General features: G+C 42.9%; 1 protein-coding gene across 4 annotated transcripts in view; it reads right to left on the bottom strand.

Annotated features, from left to right (window-relative positions):
• The window catches only part of LOC109896872 (myotubularin), a 62,785-nt gene that overhangs the window by 20,208 nt on the left and 22,106 nt on the right, over positions 1–20,471 (bottom strand). For all 4 annotated transcript variants that reach the window (XM_020491295.2, XM_031832089.1, XM_020491293.2 and 1 more), the window contains 7 exons: positions 5,757–5,867; positions 5,439–5,540; positions 5,117–5,200; positions 3,168–3,317; positions 2,739–2,924; positions 692–877; positions 178–333 (listed from right to left, as the gene is read on the bottom strand). In XM_020491295.2, the coding sequence (XP_020346884.2) occupies positions 178–333; positions 692–877; positions 2,739–2,924; positions 3,168–3,317; positions 5,117–5,200; positions 5,439–5,540; positions 5,757–5,867 (975 nt within the window). The remainder of the gene's footprint in view (positions 1–177; positions 334–691; positions 878–2,738; positions 2,925–3,167; positions 3,318–5,116; positions 5,201–5,438; positions 5,541–5,756; positions 5,868–20,471) is intronic.

Here is a 20,471-nt window from a genome sequence, read left to right as displayed (position 1 = left end):
TAGTGGCTGTCCCCTGTTCTTCCCTGACCTCTTCCCCTTCTCTTCCACCCACCCTTCCTCCATCCCTCCTACTCACCTGAAAGCCCCTGAGGGTGCTGTAGTGGCTGCCCCCTCTTCATCACCCTTTCTCTTGCTCCCACCCTCCCTCTCCCCTTCTCTCCCATCCTTCTTACTCACCTGGAAGCCCCTGAGGGTGCGGTAGTGGCTGTCCAGCATCAGCATGGCCAGAGAGGTGAGCTGGGCTGTCCGGTCCCACCCATCACTACAGTGGACCACCACAGAGTTACCCCCCGATATCTTATCTGCTACCTGGATGGCTCCGGAGAGGACGAGCTGGAGAGAGGAGGAGAGTAAGAGCGTAAGAGAGAGCGAAAAAGAACAAGAGAGTTAAAGTCACTACAGTGGACCACCACACTGTTACCCCCACTGATCTTATCTGCTACCTGGATGGCTCCCAATTACACCAGCTAGAGGAGAGGGGTGTTGAGGTGTGTGTGTGTGCCAGGGTTGGGCTCAATTCTAATTGAAGGCAGTCAATTCAGAAAGCAAACTGAAATTCAAATTCAATGATTGACAAAGACTTCTAGATAAACTGAAAGGGAGAAGTCATTTATTTTTTATTCAAATCACTTCCTGAATTGACTGACTTCAATTCGAATTGAGCCCAACCCTGGTGCGTGCACATCCCTACCTTGATGTGTTCTAGCCAGTGTGTAGACTCCAGACTAGACAGCCAGTGTGACTCCTCTACGTTGGGATAGACAATGTCCTTTAGCTTCTTCAGTGACTCTCTCATGACGTGGATGTTGTGTATGTCCAGAAACACCAGCTCAGCGTTCTGATAAGTGTCGTCTCCTTCGTAACCCCCACCCGTGGCCTATAGGGATGGAATAGAGGTCAGAGGTTAAGGTTAGAGAGTGATGTCATCATTCATGGACAACAACAAAAAATCACTGGCCCTGTTTGAATATTGAAAAAAAATGATAAGGGCCATTTTGAGAACTTAAGGAACATCAGGTACTGCTGGAATGTCTACCAATGGCTTGTCCATCTTTTTGTTAGAAATTACACTGGTCACTCTAAACATTTATAAAGTATTTATAAACTATAAATAAGCCTTGTCTAAAGTGATGGCTTGCAAAAAGATTTCACTAATGATTAGTAAATGGCGTATTTTTTTATTTATCCGTTATTTTACAAGGTAAGTTGACTGAGAACACGTTTTCATTTGCAGCAACGACCTGGGGAATAGTTACAGGGGAGAGGAGGGGGATGAATGAGACAATTGTAAACTGGGGATTATTAGGTGACCGTGATGGTTTGAGGGCCAGATTGGGAATTTAGCCAGGACACCGGGGTTAACAACCCTACTCTTATGATAAGTGCCATGGGATCTTTAATGACCTCGGTGAGTCAGGACACCTGTTTAACGTCCCATCCGAAAGACAGCACCCTACATAGGGCAGTGTCCCCAATCACTGCCCTGGGGCATTGGGATATTTTTTAGACCAGAGGATAGAGTGCCTCCTACTGGCCCTCTAACACCACTTCCAACAGCATCTGGTCTCCCATCCAGGGACTGACCAGGACCAACCCTGCTTAGCTTCAGAAGCAAGCCAGCAGTGGTATGCGGGGTGGTATGCTGCTGGTTTAAGGACCTACAGTTCTGGAAAAAATTAAGAGGCCACTGCAAAATGATCAGTTTCTCCGGTTTTACTATTTTTAGGTATGTGTTTGCGTAAAATTTATATTTTTGTTTTATTCAAAACACTACGGACAACATTTCTCCCAAATTACAAATAAAAATATTGTTATTCAGAGCATTTATTTGCAGAAAATGACGAGTCAAAATAACAAAAACAATGCAGTGTTTTGTCAGACCTCAAATAATGACAATATTTTTATTTGGAATTTGGGAGAAATGTTGTCAGTAGTTTATATAATAAAACAAAAATGTTAATTTTTACCAAAACACATACCTGTAAAACTAGAGAAACGGATCATTTTGCAGTAGTCTCAATTTTTTCCAGAGCTGTATATTCAAAATCTTAGAAATGATCTTAGGAATCATAACATACTTTAAAAGTTGTTCATAAATGTGACTATACATTTGTTTACTAACATTTACAAATGTGGGCGTAAGGATTATTAACTGATGAATAAACTATTTACTAACCCATTATAAATGCCTTATTCCAATGTGTTATTATAAAGTGTTACCCATTCCTCACTTGAGGGTATTCAAACAGGGCCATTAGTAAATGCTTTGGGCTTTTGATCAGTCTATGACACACACACACTGCAGGCACAATGTGCAGAGGGCAGCTAGCTGTTAAAAGCCTCTCACTTGGGTGTCAGACATTTTGGGATTATCCTCATAGATTCCATATCAGTAGAGTCCAAACACACAGTGTAGTTGTTGTGTACTCTTAGCTTCTAAACTCTACATCCTTGATTCTGACACCAGTAAACAATGTAGGAGACTACTAGCAAGGCCCTACAGTAGACAACATGAGAACACAACAGTCCATTCTATGTGGATGTCTAAAAGACACCATCACCAACACACCTCCTTCCAGAACATTGCACCGTATCACTCATTGCTGTGATGTAGGAGCTCACATAAAAAAAACTCAATACCAAAGATTCCTCGCTAGCTTTTCTGTACATGTAAATAAAAAGGGTGGAAGTGTCCCTTATATGATCCATTGACCCCATTGTGACCTTTGTCCCCTGACCTTGTTGGCAACGGCGTTGACACTGGGCCGTGCATCGTAGATGGTGAGCTTGGCAGTGCCGTTGGCCTCCCGGATCACTTCCAGGTAGCGCTCGTCATCCTTGTTCCTCTTCCCAGACATCCCCACCAGGGGCTGGGAGCAGCGGCAGATAACGGCCTGGTTCTCACGGTGGATCCAGGATAGGACCTAGAGAGAGGTGAGAAAGAAAGGCGCAGTGTTAGAGTGAGCGAGAGAGGGTTAGGTAAGTGGGGAGGTGGGAGATGGAGGGGTGTGGGAGAGGGAGGGGGGTTGGGTGTAAGGAAGGAAGTAAGAGAGATATATTCCTGTGTTCTGATAGAGGGATAAAGAGGTGGAAGAAAAGAAAGCGGGATAAGGTGAATAGAGAGGGCAGGAAGAATGTGAGGATAGGATGAGGAAATGGGGAGTTACCGGTATGCGTCCCCTCGACCTGAAGGTAGACACTTTCCTCAGGTCTTCCTCTGTAGCTTTGAAGGGAACCACTAGTATAGTGGGGTAGGTGTCACACAGCTCATAGTTGTCATTGATGAACGTGATACGCCACTTGTCAGTGGGTAAGCCCTGGGGACCGGGGTAGACAAACACCCAATCAGAGAAGAGATTGCAGGTTGTGACTCGAAGGCATTATTTGTGAAGTACAGTACTACATCACTGATGACAGGATAAGGACAGTATTTAAAAACAGACTAAGTATGGAACTCACAACTAAATGTTTGCCAGCTAGATATCTTATAACTATTAAGTTAACTGTCTAAAATATGCTAAATTCTTTGCAGTTGTGCATTTGGTTTGCTAATTTAGTCGTTAGTTAGCTATCCAGCTAAGTGGTTAGCTTCTTCCCAAAAAATTCATGCATTCGCTTGGTAACAGCAGATAGTCCCCTCATGGATCAAGAGTCTTGCTGGCTAATATTTGTTTGGGGGTTCAGCAAACTGTGAGTAGCATTTTTGAGTTACTTGTATACTTGTACAGTTTAGTTCAGAAACTGTACAAAATGTTCGTTAGCATTTAGTTAGCATTCTCTATGAGGATTCCTTAGTACTTGTTAGCATTTCGTTAGCATTCTGGTAAGTGATGTTGTTTTGGCTTTGAATATGAGTACTTTTTAAACAAATACCTGCAGTCAACTTGTGCACTAGATAATATATAAAGCAGATTGTGTTTACCACTTCGTCGTTAGATCACTTTATGAAGCTTACAGTTACTAGTTTCCGAAAACAGCTGTTTGAGACAGTCGTGTATGTCTGTTTACAAAGATGAGCAAAATGGGAGATTCGTGAGGTGAGTCACTCCTGCTGCACAACTTAAGTGAGGTGATTAAGTTACACTTGTATGAAATTCACTACTAATGTTTGCCAGCTATATAATTTATAACTATTAAGTTAACTATCTAAGATGTCCCAAATAAATTCTCACCAGCTGTGTTTTTCTAACTTGTTAGCAAAGTGACTAACGTTAGCTTGCAAGATCAAGCTTCTTGGTAACAGCAACAGAGAGGATCCCCTCCTGGATTGAGATCCCTGCTGCCTAATATTTGTTTTGTGCATGCTGAAAACTGCATTTTGAGATACTTGCATAACTTTATGAGCTGGGTTTTCTTTCCTAGTAGTAAATGTTTGCATACACTCATTAGCATTTACCTTGCACCTGCTATGAGAATCCTTAGTACTTGTTAGCATTTGGGCCTTTTTTATTTTATTTTTACGTTCACCGTATATCCCGGGATGGCACATGGTTTGAAGGTATAAAAATCTGGATACCACTCCCAAGCCTAGCCACCACGAGCCAGAACAGCTTCAATGCACTTTGGCATAGGATTCTACAAGTGTCTGGAACTCTTGGAAGGATGCAACACCCTTCTTCCACAAGAAATTCCATCATTTGGTATTTTGTTGACGGTGGTGGAAAATGCTATCTCAGGCGCCGCTCCAGAATCTCCCATAAGTGTTCAACTGGGTTGAGATCTGGTGACTGAGAGGGCCATGGCATATGGTTTACATCGTTTTCATGCTCATCAAACCATTTATTGACCACTTGTGCCCCGTGGATGGGGGCATTGTTATCCAATGAGGGCATAGCCTTGGTAGACAAAATATATATATATTTTTTTACATGATCCTAAGCATGATGTGATGTTAATTGCTATTTTAAGTCAGGACCCACAATTGTGTGGAAGCACATGCTTTCAATATACTTCGTATCCCTCATTTACTCAAGTGTTTTTATTATTTTGTCAGTTACATGTAAGTGACTGAGTTAAAAGCTGTGACATTGGACCTGGCCCAATAGACACATTAAAACCTATAAGACTTATCATAGCAATGTAATGACACATTTAATAAGACAATAATAAGGCTTACCTGCCGCCTGAACTCTTCCATGGGTTTGTAGACACTCCAGCCATTCTCTTCATATTTCTCCTGACTCAGGTAAGCAAACAGAAGCTGAGGGAGAGAGAGAGAATGTGATTGACTTGTCAATACTGAGGTTTTATTGCTCACATTGTGAGTGATTGTTTGACTCTAATGATGTGCAAAGAGAAATAACAGGCCACCTCAAACTGACGAACTCTAATAAAGCACGTCATGTACAATTATAGTTGTTAAACAGTTATTAAAAGTGTTAATAATATCAGATGAGACTAAATAAAAAAAGGTAGAAGGAAAAAAGGTGTGTACGTACCAGGCCGTGGGATAGTGGAAAGGCGTATCTAAAGAGTATATCGAAGATGTCTCTTCTGCTGTGGCCCTCTTGCTTCAGCGCAAACCTCAGGTTCCTCATGTCCTGTTGGGAGACACACACAACACACAAAATGTCAGTACAAAATAAATAGTTATCGTCTTGATGTTGTAACTTCCTGATCCAACACTGGAATTAATGTCTCTGAGCACAATGTTAAAAATAAATGAAATTGTGTTTCATTCCGATTATATCTGACAGACTAGGACTGAACCATTGTGTATAAAATAGGGGTGTCAGGGCCATGAGGAAGTATCTTACCTTGCAGGTGATGTCCAGCCCGTATGAGTTTTCCCCCCGACTGGAGGCTCCGCCCATCTTCTCCACCCGGCCAATGGCACCCAGCGGAACGTTCAGGGTCACCGACGGGTCCTGTGATGTCACAAGAAATAAAAACATGTGATTGGTCCTGCTGGGATTCCAGTTATATCACAACAGAACACACCATAAAATGATGATTGGTGCTGCAGTGGTTGAACTGAAATCATACTTGATATTGGTATTGAGTGGGCACAAACCATATAATTGTGTAATGCACTAAACTCTCGAATATGCTTTATGTAGACAATATTTAATATGCAAGATAGGGCAGACTTATTAAGTAAACCCTTAGTAAAGCATAGGCCCATGTAGCAGGCACTTATTCGTATCACGTGCATCAGTTCATAGTCACCAGAGTATGTGCATGTGTGTAGAAGTAGTATGAAGTCAGCATATTGTTAAAGTGTTGTCAGATGTTGTATTACAGACAGTGGAGTATGTGTTCCAAATGGCTCCCTACTCCATATCTAGTGCACTACTTTGACCAGAGCCATATGGGACATATGGGTTAAAAATAGTGCACTACATAGGGAATAGGGTTCCATTTGGGACGTAGACCGGCGTAAAGAGCATTACTGCTGCAGTAGTGTCCCTGTAGACTGTAATAACCTACTCCATCACTGACACACACTCAATTACACACACAGACTCACACACATACACACAGATGCACGAGCACGTGCACACACACACACCACTCTCCCTGACTGATGATCTCCGATAGAGCCAACCTTGGGACCTCCACGTCTGTTCCATCTATCATTCTCTAACCGTCCCTCTTCTCGTTCTCCTCCCTCCATCTCTCCGTCAACTTGTCAATGCCCCCATACCTCTCCATGGACCCTGGCAACTGGCCCCGGCAACATTACAACTTACAGAAACTGAAAACAATACAGCAAGTGCCCACGAAACTGTGCCAAACATTGGTGGTGCCAGGAGAAAGAGAGAGGGAGGAGGAAAGAGCGAGAGAGAGAGAGGGATGAAAAAGCAAGAGAGGGATATGGGATTCCCCACTTTTTGTTGTGTTGGAGATTAACGTCTTGTCTAAAACAGGAAGAATGAAAGTGGAAATACCAGAGAGACTGGATTACACTTAGAGGCACAATATTGCTTTATTTAAGAGAGTGTGGTTATACCCATTTCCAAATAACCTAGACAGAGCCAAGTCACACACAACTACACACAGACAGCAATAGCAGACACGCACAGTATTGTACCGCTTGACTAAGGGCCTTTTCTCACTACAAGAGATTGCCTACAGTAAAAATCATAATAGCAGAGAAATGTTTTTGAAACAGCTGAAATTTATAATAATTTGCCTTATTATAAGAGACATATTATATTTAGTTTTTACCTGAAATTGCAGTAAAAGCTGGTTAATCTGAAATTGATGTCGTAGCTTTAAAGTAATCTCAGAACTACTTTTATTCCATTGAAAAAGCAAGCAGGAAAGCAAGTAGCAACTCCCCAGTGAATTAACAACTGTTTTAGTCACAATGAGCTTTTTTTGCATGTAGGCCTACTTATTTGCATGATATTGATGAAATGAAGCATGGTTTGATCTAAGCCTGGCTGAAAATCAATCTAGCTAGGTATTGTTCAGCTAACTAAATGTTAGGCAACTTAGCTAGTAAGTTAGTATTTTACATTTTGCAGGATGAAATCTTTTGAGATGCACCATCCAATTTTTAAGTGTCCAAATAAATAATTAAAAACCAATACTAAATAACAAGAATAATAATGGCAACTACTGTCTAATAATAGAGACAAAAAGTTATAAAACTACTAAATAGGGCTACATCTTAAACTGCTGCAATTACTAATACAACTAATAAAACTAAGTACCTATAATAGATTTTTTTTTTTGCAGCTGCACATGAAGACACTTTTAAAGTACTTGAAATGTTCCTCATTGACTGACCTTCATGTCTTAAAGTAATGGACTGTCGTTTCTCTTTGCTTATTTGAGCTGTTCTATAATGTTGGTATATTACTACATAGGGACACCTTCTGTATACCTTGTCACAACACAACTGATTGGCTCAAACACATTAAGGAAAGAAATTCCACAAATTAACTTTTAACAAGGCACACCTGTTAATTGAAATGCATTCCAGGTTACTACCTCATGAAGCTGGTTGAGAGAATGCCAAGAGTATGCAACACTGTCATCAAAGCAAAGGGAGGCTACTTTGAAGAATCTCAAATATAAAATATGATTTGTTTAACACTTTTTTGGTGACTACACGATTCCATGTGTTATTTAATAGTTTTGATGTCTTCTCTATTATTCTACAATGTAGAAAATAGTTCAAATAAAGAAAAACCCTTGAATAAGTAGGTGTGTCCAAACTTTTGAATGGTACTGTATGTCACTTAAAATAATGTTGGACCTTCTGTTAAAATTACATTACTTTAAATGAACACTAAGGCCATGCTCCTACCTTCAACATGATAATGTTGTCATTGAACCAGTATTATTTGTGACCGACCGCCTTGATTCGGTCATAAGTAGCAACATTTGAAATTGTGTTTTTTTTACATTGGATAAAAGCAGACACACAAAGCTACATTTGAGGAACAACGGGAAAGTAATTCTGCTTTGAAAGTGAATCAACTTGTAACCTCACAGAAAATAGCCATTTAATGTTTTGGTACCTACTGGAGAGCTCATTGTCTACACCCATTCAGCATCGTTCACACCCTCTTTAGCTTTAGCTCCACCCATCTCTTTAAGGGTTGATCTAAGCGTTCTGTCCTAACAACAACAGTCAAACACCCAAGCTAACTGGCAAACATTGTTAAGACATGTTGCTAGCTAGCTAGGTAAACAATGAACCATAATCCCAACTCATGACATTACTACCCTGCTTGAATCTGCAGGTAACTAACCATCCAGCAATCTAGCTAACATTAGGCTATAACTAGCAAAGCAAATGGCTCTGAGATAATAATAAAATTATACACATAACATTAGCTAATGAGCCAGCCAGCTAACGTTAGCTAGCTAGCTAACAGTACACTAACTTGAAATGAAAACGACTGTCAAAATTAGAAACGCGTAATATCTGAAAATGGAGCTAGTTAGACTATCTTACCTGTATACATCATGGATGGTTGCTTCTCCCTGTCACAGATGCTATGGCTGCCCTTAGTTTGAGGAGTTAATCCAGAGACAGGTGTTTTTTCTCCATCTCCTAAAATATCATACTCTAATCCCAGTGATTTCAACAAGCCACGTTAAACAGGATTACCTACACCTACTGACCAGCTCAAATAGACAGAAGCATGCGATATGGCAGACCAATCCGACTCATCTCTCGGCATGTCCAGCCCACCCATTAACTCAGCCAATCATGGCTAGCGGGAAGGTTGCTGCCTTTTTCTGTGGCTAAACCAACTAGGCCCGTAATTGAACAATTGCATTTTAATAGAAAATAAAAAGTACACATTCAAATGGCTGCCCGGTGAAGTAGTGACCCGAGACAAACTAGCTTCCAGAAACGATTCACATTTAGTCCTTTATTACAACTATTGCATATTTTCTTGTTTTTATCCCATTTCCTATAAAGGGGTAAGGCGCAGGGGAAGGAGGCTGCTTTTTGGAAGTGGTGTGGAATGGTTGGCGAGCTGCGGACACCCTACCAGTTCCTGTATTGGCCATCAGAGCTACAGCATCCAATGCTACAAGGAAGAGCACAATGAAGCACCTGTGCATGCAGCAATGTTTTGAGGTTGTGAAAAGTCCTGACAGGGACATCATCAGACTGGCCGTGAAGAAGGTGCCCTCTGACCCCGTAGAGACATTTTCATGGTTGCTCACAATGTTGGAGTCAAATGGACCTGAGATCCCAAGAACTGTCCTATAGTGTAAGAGAATTGAAGACTGTTCTTTTCAACAAGGTTTTTCAGAATTTCCCTGGGGAGAAATCTGTGCATCCAGCAAGAGCAGAGGGCACAATGGAAAACAGGTTTTTGGACATGTACCACTCAGACACTCAAGGACATAAAACTGCACATCATCGCAGCCTTAAAATAAGACTAATCTAATATCAGAGTTGTGATGGCTAGGCTACTTCAGCACTGGCCATATAGGGGTAGACTTTGAGGGTGTCCAACATGTAGTCAACTATGGACCACAAGACGTCCAGTCTTAATTGCAGACATATGGAAGAGTGGGGAGTGCCTCCAAAGTATTCAGACCCCTTTGCTTTTTCCAAATTGTTTTAATTCTAAAATTGATTAAAAAAATATTTACACACAATTCCCATAAATGACAAAACAAAAAGGTTTTTAGATAAAAAAAATAAAAAAAAATCTTGGACGGAAGAGGACCCTGGGCACAGCCTGGAGAATATCGCCGCCCCAAAGAAGAGCTGCAGGCAGAGAAGGCGGAGAGGCACTGGTATGAGGAGGCAGCACGGCGACGCGGATGGAAGCCCGAGAATTTATTGGGGGGAGGCACACAGGGAGTATGTTGACGCCAGGTAGGAGACCTGCGCCAACTTCCTGTGCTTACCGGGGGGCTAGAGAGACCGGGCAGGCACCATGTTATGCTGTGGAGCGCACGGTGTCTCCAGTGCGGTTGCATAGCCCGGTGCGGTACATACCAGCTCCTCGTATCGGCCGGGCTAGAGTGGGCATCGAGCCAGGTAAGGTTGGGCAGGCTCGGTGCTCAAGAGCTCCAGTGCGCCTGCACGGTCCGGTCTATCCAGTACCACCTCCACGCACCAGCCCTCCGGTGGCAGCTCCCCGCACCAGGCTTCCTGTGCGTGTCCTCGGCCCAGTACCACCAGTGCCAGCACCACGCATCAGGCCTTTATGGTGAGTCTCCCGCCTGTCCAGCGCTGCCGGAGCCTTCCTCCTCTACAGCGCTGCCGGAGTTTCCTGCCTGTTCAGCGCTGCCAGAGCCGCCAGTCCGCAAGGAGCAGCCAGAGCCGCACGGGGCAGCCAGAGCAGCCAGTCCGCACGGAGCAGCCAGAGCCGCCAGTCCGCACGGAGCAGCCAGAGCCGCCAGTCCGCACGGAGCAGCCAGAGCCGCCAGTCCGCACGGAGCAGCCAGAGCCGCCAGTCCGCACAGAGCAGCCAGAGCCGCCAGTCCGCACGGAGCAGCCAGAGCCGCCAGTCCGCACGGAGCAGCCAGAGCCGCCAGTCCGCACGGAGCAGCCAGAGCCGCCAGTCCGCACGGAGCAGCCAGAGCCGCCAGTCCGCACGGAGCAGCCAGAGCCGCCAGTCCGCACGGAGCAGCCAGAGCCGCCAGTCCGCACGGAGCAGCCAGAGCCGCCAGTCCGCACGGAGCAGCCAGAGCCGCCAGTCCGCACGGAGCAGCCAGAGCCGCCAGTCCGCACGGAGCAGCCAGAGCCGCCAGTCCGCATGGAGCAGCCACAGCCGCCAGTCTGCCAGGATTCGCCAGTCAGCCAGGATCTTCCAGATCCGCCATTCAGCCAGGATCTGCAATTCAGCCAGGATCCGTCATTCAGCCAGGATCTGCCATTCAGCCAGGATCCGCCATTCAGCCAGGATCCGCCATTCAGCCAGGATCCGCCATTCAGCCAGGATCCGCCAGTCAGCCAGGATCCGCCAGTCAGCCAGGATCCGCCAGTCAGCCAGGATCTGCCATTCAGCCAGGATCCGCCAGTCAGCCAGGATCTGCCGGAACCTCCAGTCAGCCAGGATCTGCCGGAACCGCCAGTCAGCCAGGATCTGCCGGAACCGCCAGTCAGCCAGGATCTGCCGGAACCGCCAGTCAGCCAGGATCTGCCGGAACCGCCAGTCAGCCAGGATCTGCCGGAACCGCCAGTCAGCCAGGATCTGCCAGAACCACCAGCCAGCCAGTATCTGCCAGAGCCATCTACCTGCCTGAGCTTCCTCTCAGGCCCGAGCTTCCCCCCAGTCCCCTCAGTGTCACGCCCTGGTCTTAGTATTTTGTGTTCTCTTTATTATTTTGGTTAGGCCAGGGTGTGACATGGGTTTATTATGTGGTGTGTTTTGTCTTGGGGTTTTTGTAGGTATTGGGATTGTGGTATAGTGGGGTTGTCTAGAATAGTCTATGGCTGTCTGGAGTGGTTCTCAATCAGAGGCAGGTGTTTATCGTAGTCTCTGATTGGGAACCATATTTAGGCAGCCATATTCTTTGAGTGTTTCGTGGGTGATTGTTTCTGTCTCTGTGTTTGTTTGCACCAGATAAGGCTGTCTAGGTTTTCACGTTTATTGTTTTGTATTGTTCATGTTTATATTTTATTAAACATGTATCGAAATAACCACGCTGCATTTTGGTCCTCCTCTCCTTTGATGGAAAAAAACCCTAACAGTCACGCAAACCAGTATCACCCAAACATGACCACTGTAACAATTGTGCTACCTCATGCAACTACAATGTATGTATGTGAGGGCAATTCAAGCACTTTGGAGAGGCATGCTGGACAACAATTACAACAACCTGGTGATTGAAGAGCATAGGTAATACCCGAGAGAGAAATTACATGACCTTGCACTTGAGATGGCACACACAGGTGTTCATGGGAGTCTCAGTTTATTGCACATCAGCCAATGGAGGGTAACCCTGACAAAATCATGGACAGCATTCGGAGCACAATTGCCTTATGTTTCTCAGTTGAGGAAATGTTTCTGCTCTGCCCATTACTGACATAAGACATGCAATAGCCCTAGAGTTTATCATCAGAGGTTTTTGGAGATGAACACTTAAGTGATGATGATTATGATTCAGTGTTGGGACAACTTAAATCTTTTGCAAAGATGACTGTGTATATGTGGGGAATTTTTTGATGCTGTGTTGATTAATATTGTAGGCATTCTCATATATACTTAACACTTCAAAAGACTTAGGGAATGTAGTCTAGGATATTATTGTTGTGGAAACCATTGAGCTGTGTGGAATAGTAGAACGTATGCCATACACACACTGTAAATAAATACTTTGGCTTAAATTTTTGTTCTAATACCCATTTTGAGTTATCTAAAGTACACTGCTCAAAAAAATTAAGGGAACACTTAAACAACACAATGTAACTCCAAGTCAATCACACTTCTGTGAAATCAAACTGTCCACTTAGGAAGCAACACTGATTGACAATAAATTCCACATGCTGTTGTGCAAATGGAATAGACGACAGGTGGAAATTATAGGGATTTAGCAAGACACCCCCAATAAAGGAGTGGTTCTGCAGGTGGGGACCACAGACCACTTCTCAGTTCCTATGCTTCCTGGCTGATGTTTTGGTCACTTTTGAATGCTGGCGGTGCTTTCACTCTAGTGGTAGCATGAGACGGAGTCTACAACCCACACAAGTGGCTCAGGTAGTGCAGCTCATCCAGGATGGCACATCAATGCGAGATGTGACAAGAAGGTTTGCGGTGTCTGTCAGCGTAGTGTCCAGAGCATGGAGGCGCTACCAGGAGACAGGCAGGTACATCAGGAGACGTGGAGGAGGCCGTAGGAGGGCAACAACCCAGCAGCAGGACCGCTACCTCCGCCTTTGTGCAAGGAGGAGCACTGCCAGAGCTCTGCAAAATGACCTCCAACAGGCCACAAATGTGCATGTGTCTGCTCAAGCGGTCAGAAACAGACTCCATGAGGGTGATATGAGGGCCCGACATCCACAGGTGGGGGTTGTGCTTACAGCCCAACACCGTGCAGGACGTTTGGCATTTGCCAGAGAACACCAAGATCGGCAAATTCGCCACTGGCGCCCTGTGCTCTTCACAGATGAAAGCAGGTTCACACTGAGCACGTGACAGACGTGACAGTCTGGAGACGCCGTGGAGAACATTCTGCTGCCTGCAACATCCTCCAGCATGACCGGTTTGGCGGTGGGTCAGTCATGGTGTGGGGTGGCCGCACAGCCCTCCATGTGCTCGCCAGAGGTAGCCTGACTGCCATTAGGTATCGAGATGAGATCCTCAGACCCCTTGTGAGACCATATTCTGGTGTGGTTGGCCCTGGGTTCCTCCTAATGCAAGACAATGCTAGACCTCATGTGGCTGGACTGTGTCAGCAGTTCCTGCAAGAGGAAGGCATCGATGCTATGGACTGGCCCACCCGTTCCCCAGACCTGAATCCAATTGAGCACATCTGGGACATCATGTCTCGCTCCATCCACCAACGCCACGTTGCACCACAGACTGTCCAGGAGTTGGCGGATGCTTCAGGAGCATGCCCAGGTATTGTAGGGAGGTCATACAGGCACGTGGAGGCCACACACACTACTGAGCCTCATTTTGACTTGTTTTAAGGACATTACATCAAAGTTGGATCAGCCTGTAGTGTGGTTTTCCACTTTAAATTTTGAGTGTGACTCCAAATCCAGACCTCCATGGGTTGATACATTTGATTTCCATTGGTCATTTGTGTGTGATTTTGTTGTCAGCACATTCAACTATGTAAAGAAAAAAGTATTTAATAAGAATATTTAATTCATTCAGATCTAGGATGTGTTATTTTAGTGTTCCATTAATTTTTTTGAGCAGTGTATTTAGTGGGCAAAGATGTGACCCGTCACCCATAGTTACTTGTTCATAAAGTGCATTTTTAGATCTCCCTTTTCTCCTTCACTCGACTTCAATACATCATCCATATTTGAAAACATTCATGCTCAGTGGATTGTGTGACTTTATTGTAAATTAACTTTTAGTTGCCTTTATTTGCTGAAATACGTAAAAAAGTGTACTACTATAAACTTGACACAACTTTCCAAGTATAAAAGGTGTGCACTTTCCCCTCCAGAGTTGGCATAGAGAATTGATAAAAGGCTAGGCTATAGCATTTGTGATACTGTTCTTGCATTAGTGTACACATCACAGCCCATAAAACGTCTTCCTATTTAAGGTTTAAGACAGCAACAGCAGGGAAAATGTTAACAGTACATAATATTGTAAGTAAGTCATTATACAAATTAAATGGTAAAGAAAATGTACATACAGTACCTTCAGAAAGTATTCACACCCTTTTACTTTTTTCACATTTTGTTGTGTTACAGACTGATTTTAAAATGGATTAAAATGCGCATTATGCAGAAACCGCTCTTCCATTTCCTGGTTTCAAAAATTCGAAATTGTTCGCCTAATTTCAGTATATGTGACAAAACCAGCAGTCATTCAATCATTGTACCATCTAAACCGATGTGAAATATCTTTGAAGCTGGTGTTTAATGGTTGTGGTATGAGAACTGGAGGATGGATCAGCAATGTTGTTACTCAACAATACTAACCTAAATGACAGAGTGAAAAGGAAACCTGTACAGAATAAAAATATTCCAAAAACATCCATCCTGTTTGCAACAAGGCACTTCAGTAACATTTAAATATAATATATATATAATTATTTTTTTGTCCTGAATACAAAGAGTTATGTTTGGGGTAAATCCAACACAACCCATCACTGAGTACTAGTTAAATAAAAGGTTAAATAACAAAAATGTAATAAAAAATACCACTCCCCATATTTTCAAGCATGGTGGTGGCTGCATCATGTTATGGGTGTCATTGGCAAGGACTAGGGAGTTTTTTAGGATAAAATAAACAAAATAGAGCTATAAGCACAGACAAAATCCTAGAGGAAACCTGTTCTAGGCTGCTTTCCAACAGACACTGGGAGACTAATTCACCTTTCAGCAGGACAATCACCTAAAACACAAAGCCAAACATACACTGGAGTTGAAGATAACATTGAATGCTCCTGAGTAGCCTAGTTACCGTGTTGACTTAAATCTTCTTGACAATCTATGGCAAGACTTGAACATGGCAGTCTAGCAATGAACAACAAACAGTTTGGCAGAGCTTGAAGATAAAAAAAAAAAAGTAATGGTCAAATATTGTACAATCCAGGTATGCAAAGCTCTTAGAGACTTACCCAGAAAGACTCACAGCTGTAATCGCTGCCAAAAGGTGCTTGTACAAAGTATTGACTCAGGGGTGTGAATGCTTCTGTAAATTAGATATCTGTATTTCATTTTCAAATTAAATAAATTAGAAAACGTTTATAAATCAAATCAAATCAAATTTATTTATATAGCCCTTCGTACATCAGCTGATATCTCAAAGTGCTGTACAGAAACCCAGCCTAAAACCCCAAACAGCAAGCAATGCAGGTGGAGAAGCACGGTGGCTAGGAAAAACTCCCTAGAAAGGCCAATACCTAGGAAGAAACCTAGAGAGGAACCAGGCTATGTGGGGTGGCCAGTCCTCTTCTGGCTGTGCCGGGTGGAGATTATAACAGAACATGGTCAAGATGTTAAATACATGGTTTCACATTGCTATAATGGGATATTGTGTGAAAAAAAATCTATTTTGAATCCATTTTAAATTCAGGTTGTAACACAACAAAATGAGGAATAAATCAAGGAGTATGAATACCTTGAAGGCTCTGTATAATATTTTCTGTTTAAATAATTATACAAATAAATGCACCGAAGAATGTAACGGTATAAAAACACAGGTTGAGTCTACATTGTCATTGGTTTCAGTACTACATCTTCTTTCCTCTTTCCTACATTACTTCTCTAATTGCGGCGTTTAAGATTATTTCCATTCTAGGGTCAACACTGTAGCTGAAATCAACTGTCAAAATGTTTGCTCATTTGGCACGCAGGCAGAGGCACAGACAGTTGTTTCTTCTCACAGTGTAAGCTCAGTTTGTGGTTGTTGATCCACAACTATAGTTCCTCATAGTCCAATTTGTGCAACAGCTTCATTTGGAAGTTCTGGAAGCCTGGGTAAATAAAACCTGCCAGGTGTCAAAGGAAACAACTTCCAATAAAGAAGCACACTTACTATATGGTCGATGTCCTCAGATCTACTTGAGATTGAGTGCTTTCCACACTCTGCCTTCAGCTCAAAGTCTTTATCATATTGATGCATGAGGTCTGTCTGCTCTCCAATGGTCCTGCTGACTTTCTGTGCAATGTCAGACTTGACACGGGCCCCTTGATGTTGCATGATGTCTTTTGTGTGGCACACATGGTGTTCGCAGTTCAAGTGTAATGCTATGTTGTTTTCTGATCCACCACCTGTATTCACTGTGCCGTTCCACCGGAGTCTTTGAGACACGCTGGGGCTTTATGAGGCTAGATCAAACTGCCGTTTCAGACCCTCCAGGCTGTGTTTTCTTCTCTCGGCTTGCCTAAAATGCAGCGTTTTGAATTTCCACAGCCTGCAGGTTCTCTCCATCACCCTCATGTATAGAATGTATACACACAGGCCACAGTGATAACTGAAAAGTGCATCAACTGTGTCGTCTGTGTTTCTTTTAGATCTGGCTTCAATTTTAGCTAGATTATAGGCAACTGATATCTTGTGTTCTTTTTGCTGATGGTGACTCAGTTCCTTCTGACTTCGGAAGGCCGGATGGCTAAATCCACGATAGTGACAGGTCAGCATCTGTGGTTGTCTGTCCTGCGTTTGGCTTTTCTCCACTAAGCTGGCGGTGGAAACCTGTGTCATCGTTCATGACATAGGTGTCTACTATGGTAAACATCTGAGCATCAAAACACTTCTGTTATTCAGTGGCAGATGTTTGATATCTTCTGGTGGACTATGTCTGTGTATTGTGTCCTGCGCTGAAGCCATGCTAAAGTAATGGAGCGTAGCTGTGATGACGGAGGCATCTGATCCATCTTTAAAAAAATTCAAAACATGGCCTGTAATTGTCTCCAACTGCACTTTGAGTCACATTTCTTCTGTTTACCATGTTCCTTAATTGGTACAAAGTTCCAATTTCTCCATTGGACGTTGTCTTGTAGAGGTCGGTAAAGTTAATTGCGCAGTGGAAGTCTGTTGAAAGGCAGGCAGTAAGCCTTCGACTTTGTCCATGGGTTCAAGGGCATTTTTCAAACGTCCAATTGCTGCATTTGCATTTTGTTTTGTCCACTGATCACCTGTTAATGTCAACTTCCCATGCGGGGTTTGAGTGTTCTTGCCATCTACTTCTATGGAAGAATACAGGACATAATTTTCATTAAGTAGATTGATTGTCCTCATCATGTCTTTTGAATGAATTTCATTTTCATCCAGTAGCCCTAAAGGAATGAAATCTGATTTCCTTGCCATTACATCTGAGTAATTGTGAAGTATGTGCCATTTAACAGATTTGTAGTGCTCAAATTATGGTAACTGTCTCACAACGACACGTCCCACAAGCTCTTAGAATTCGTTCTTGAGATATTGTTAGTCGTCAAGTGTTTGGAACAAATTTGGATTTAGGAAATTGAAGGACTTATATGGAGACCTGTTGTGGGAGGTGATCTACACCAACACATTTCTGAGACGCGAACATTTTGATCCAGTGGTAGACTTCTTTAAAAAAATATTCTAGTCAAATGATGCAAGGTGTTACGCTGCTGTCAAATGTGTCTATTGTAAGTGGATATGGATTTGTCTGTGCATAGGCCTAGAAAAGGAGCACAGAAACAAATTTAAAAAAATAAATAAATAATGCTTATTCCCTAGAATGTCCAATATCAGCCGAATGTAGCTGTATATTACAACCAAAAAGATAGTTCATGATTTTATATGTTATTTCATTCAAAACATTTAATCATCGTTCAGTTGAGAGGGTCTCTCCTCGGATCCAGGTGATGGGATGTCAGGAAGAGCTTCGATCCCTGACATTAAAACCTGGCCACTGTCAAGCTGGCCCTGATGGTTCAAAACAGTTATCAGTGATTCAATTAATGCAGCAAACATACATACTGTAGCCACGTAATGCATGCTATTAAGCGCAGCTACTGTGAGTTGCCATGTATAAACACCACACTGTGTGCATACTATTCCAGCACTGCTGAGATGAGAAGGTCTTTCCTTGGATCCAGGGGATGGGCTATCAGGAAGGCTTCAATCCCTGGCAGCTGGACCTGTTCACTCTCAGGCATTGGATTATAGATAGTGACATGGGTCTTAACAGGTTTCTATATTAGATTAACACAGCAATGCTGACGTCGTGACTTGGCGGTAACGCGCCAGACATCAAGGCATATGCGATTAGTGCTACCCAAGGAACTGGGTTCGTCACCCTGTCTTGCTGTCACTCGTTTCCTACTGCCTTGGTAATTGTAAAAAATCCCTATAAAAATGATCTTAAAAATAAAACACACAGCAAACATACATAGCCGTATATCATACTGTATGTAGTCTGTTATAGTGGTTGTATTTAGAATTAACATAAACCATCAACACATTTCAATAGCTACAGTCTATACAGTGCATTCGAAAGGTATTCAGACCCCTTCACTTATTGTTACATTACAGCCTTATTCTAAAATGGATTAAATACATTTTTTCCTCATCAATCTACACACAATACCCCATAATGACAAAGCAAAATTTTTATTTATATAGAAAGAATGGGAGGCCCCGGTGCACAACTGAGCAAGAGGACAAGTACATTGGTGTCTAATTTGAGAAACAGACGCCTCACAAGTCCTCAACTGGCAGCTTCATTAAATAGTACCCGCAACACACCAGTCTCAACGTCAACAGTGAGGAGGCAACTCCGGAATGCTGGCCTTGTCCTCTTGTTCAGTTGTTCAGTTGTGCACCGGGGCCTCCCACTCCTCTTTCTATTCTGGTTCAAACCAGCTTGCGCTGGTCTGTGAATGTAGTACACATCGTTGTACGAGATCTTCAGTTTCTTGGCAATTTCTCGCATGAAATAGCCTTCATTTCTCAGAACAAGAATAGACTGATGAGTTTCAGAAGAAAGTTATTTGTTTCTGGACATTTTGAGTCTGTAATCGAACCCACAAATGCTGATGCTCCAGAAACTCAACTAGTCTAAAGAAGTCCAGTTGTATTGCTTCTTTAAAATCAGAACATCAGTTTTCAGCAGTGCTAACATAATTGCAAAAGGGTTTTCGAATGACCAATTAACGTAAAATGCTAAACTTGGATTAGCTAACACAACGTGCCATTGGAACACAGGAGTGACGTTTGCTGATAAATGGGCCTTTGTACACCTATGTAGATATGCCATTTTAAAAAATCCTCCATTTCCAGCTACAATAGTCATTTACAACATTAACGTCTACACTGTATTTCTGATCTATTTGATCTTATTTTAATGGAAATTTCTAGGTGACCCCGAACATTTGAAAGCTAGTGTATTTTGGTAGGGTTTTAATATCTGCCAACCTCATGCACCTACAACACTAATCTAATGAGCACCTTTGATGCTCTGCCCAAGTAAGGCATTTGATTGGTTTGACGTGTAGCAAGGCGTCACCTGGTTCCCACCCCCTTTTAGCTGATTTTGTGCCATGGACTTACCCATGCTTCTCATTTAGCCTGGTTCTCGACGAGGCTACCATGCAAGTAATGGTTGAACTCGATGGATGGCAAATTCTGCTCTGTCTTATGAATATATTAAGTTATGCCTTGACTTGGGAAAGAGTAATAGCTACCCGATCGAATTTTTTTTTTTTTTTTTTACACTAACACAGTTAACATTTCCAATTCTGCTTTAATTGTGATTTAAATCAACCCAGCTGCAAATGCAGTTTCATTATTTTTAATACAATCTTTGGCGGAAAATTGACAATTTTTGTTGATCATTATGAATTAATTTAGTTCAATTTTAAATTGATCACAGAATGTAGGATTTTGTAGCAATTAAACATTGAAACACCCTCTTGTGGGTCTTTTAGG

The sequence above is a fragment of the Oncorhynchus kisutch genome, linkage group LG9 (assembly GCF_002021735.2).
Source record: "Oncorhynchus kisutch isolate 150728-3 linkage group LG9, Okis_V2, whole genome shotgun sequence".
Taxonomy (NCBI): Eukaryota; Metazoa; Chordata; class Actinopteri; order Salmoniformes; family Salmonidae; genus Oncorhynchus; species Oncorhynchus kisutch.
The sequence above is the reverse complement of the archived record's forward strand: the minus strand, read 5'-3'. Positions and strand labels throughout refer to the sequence as shown.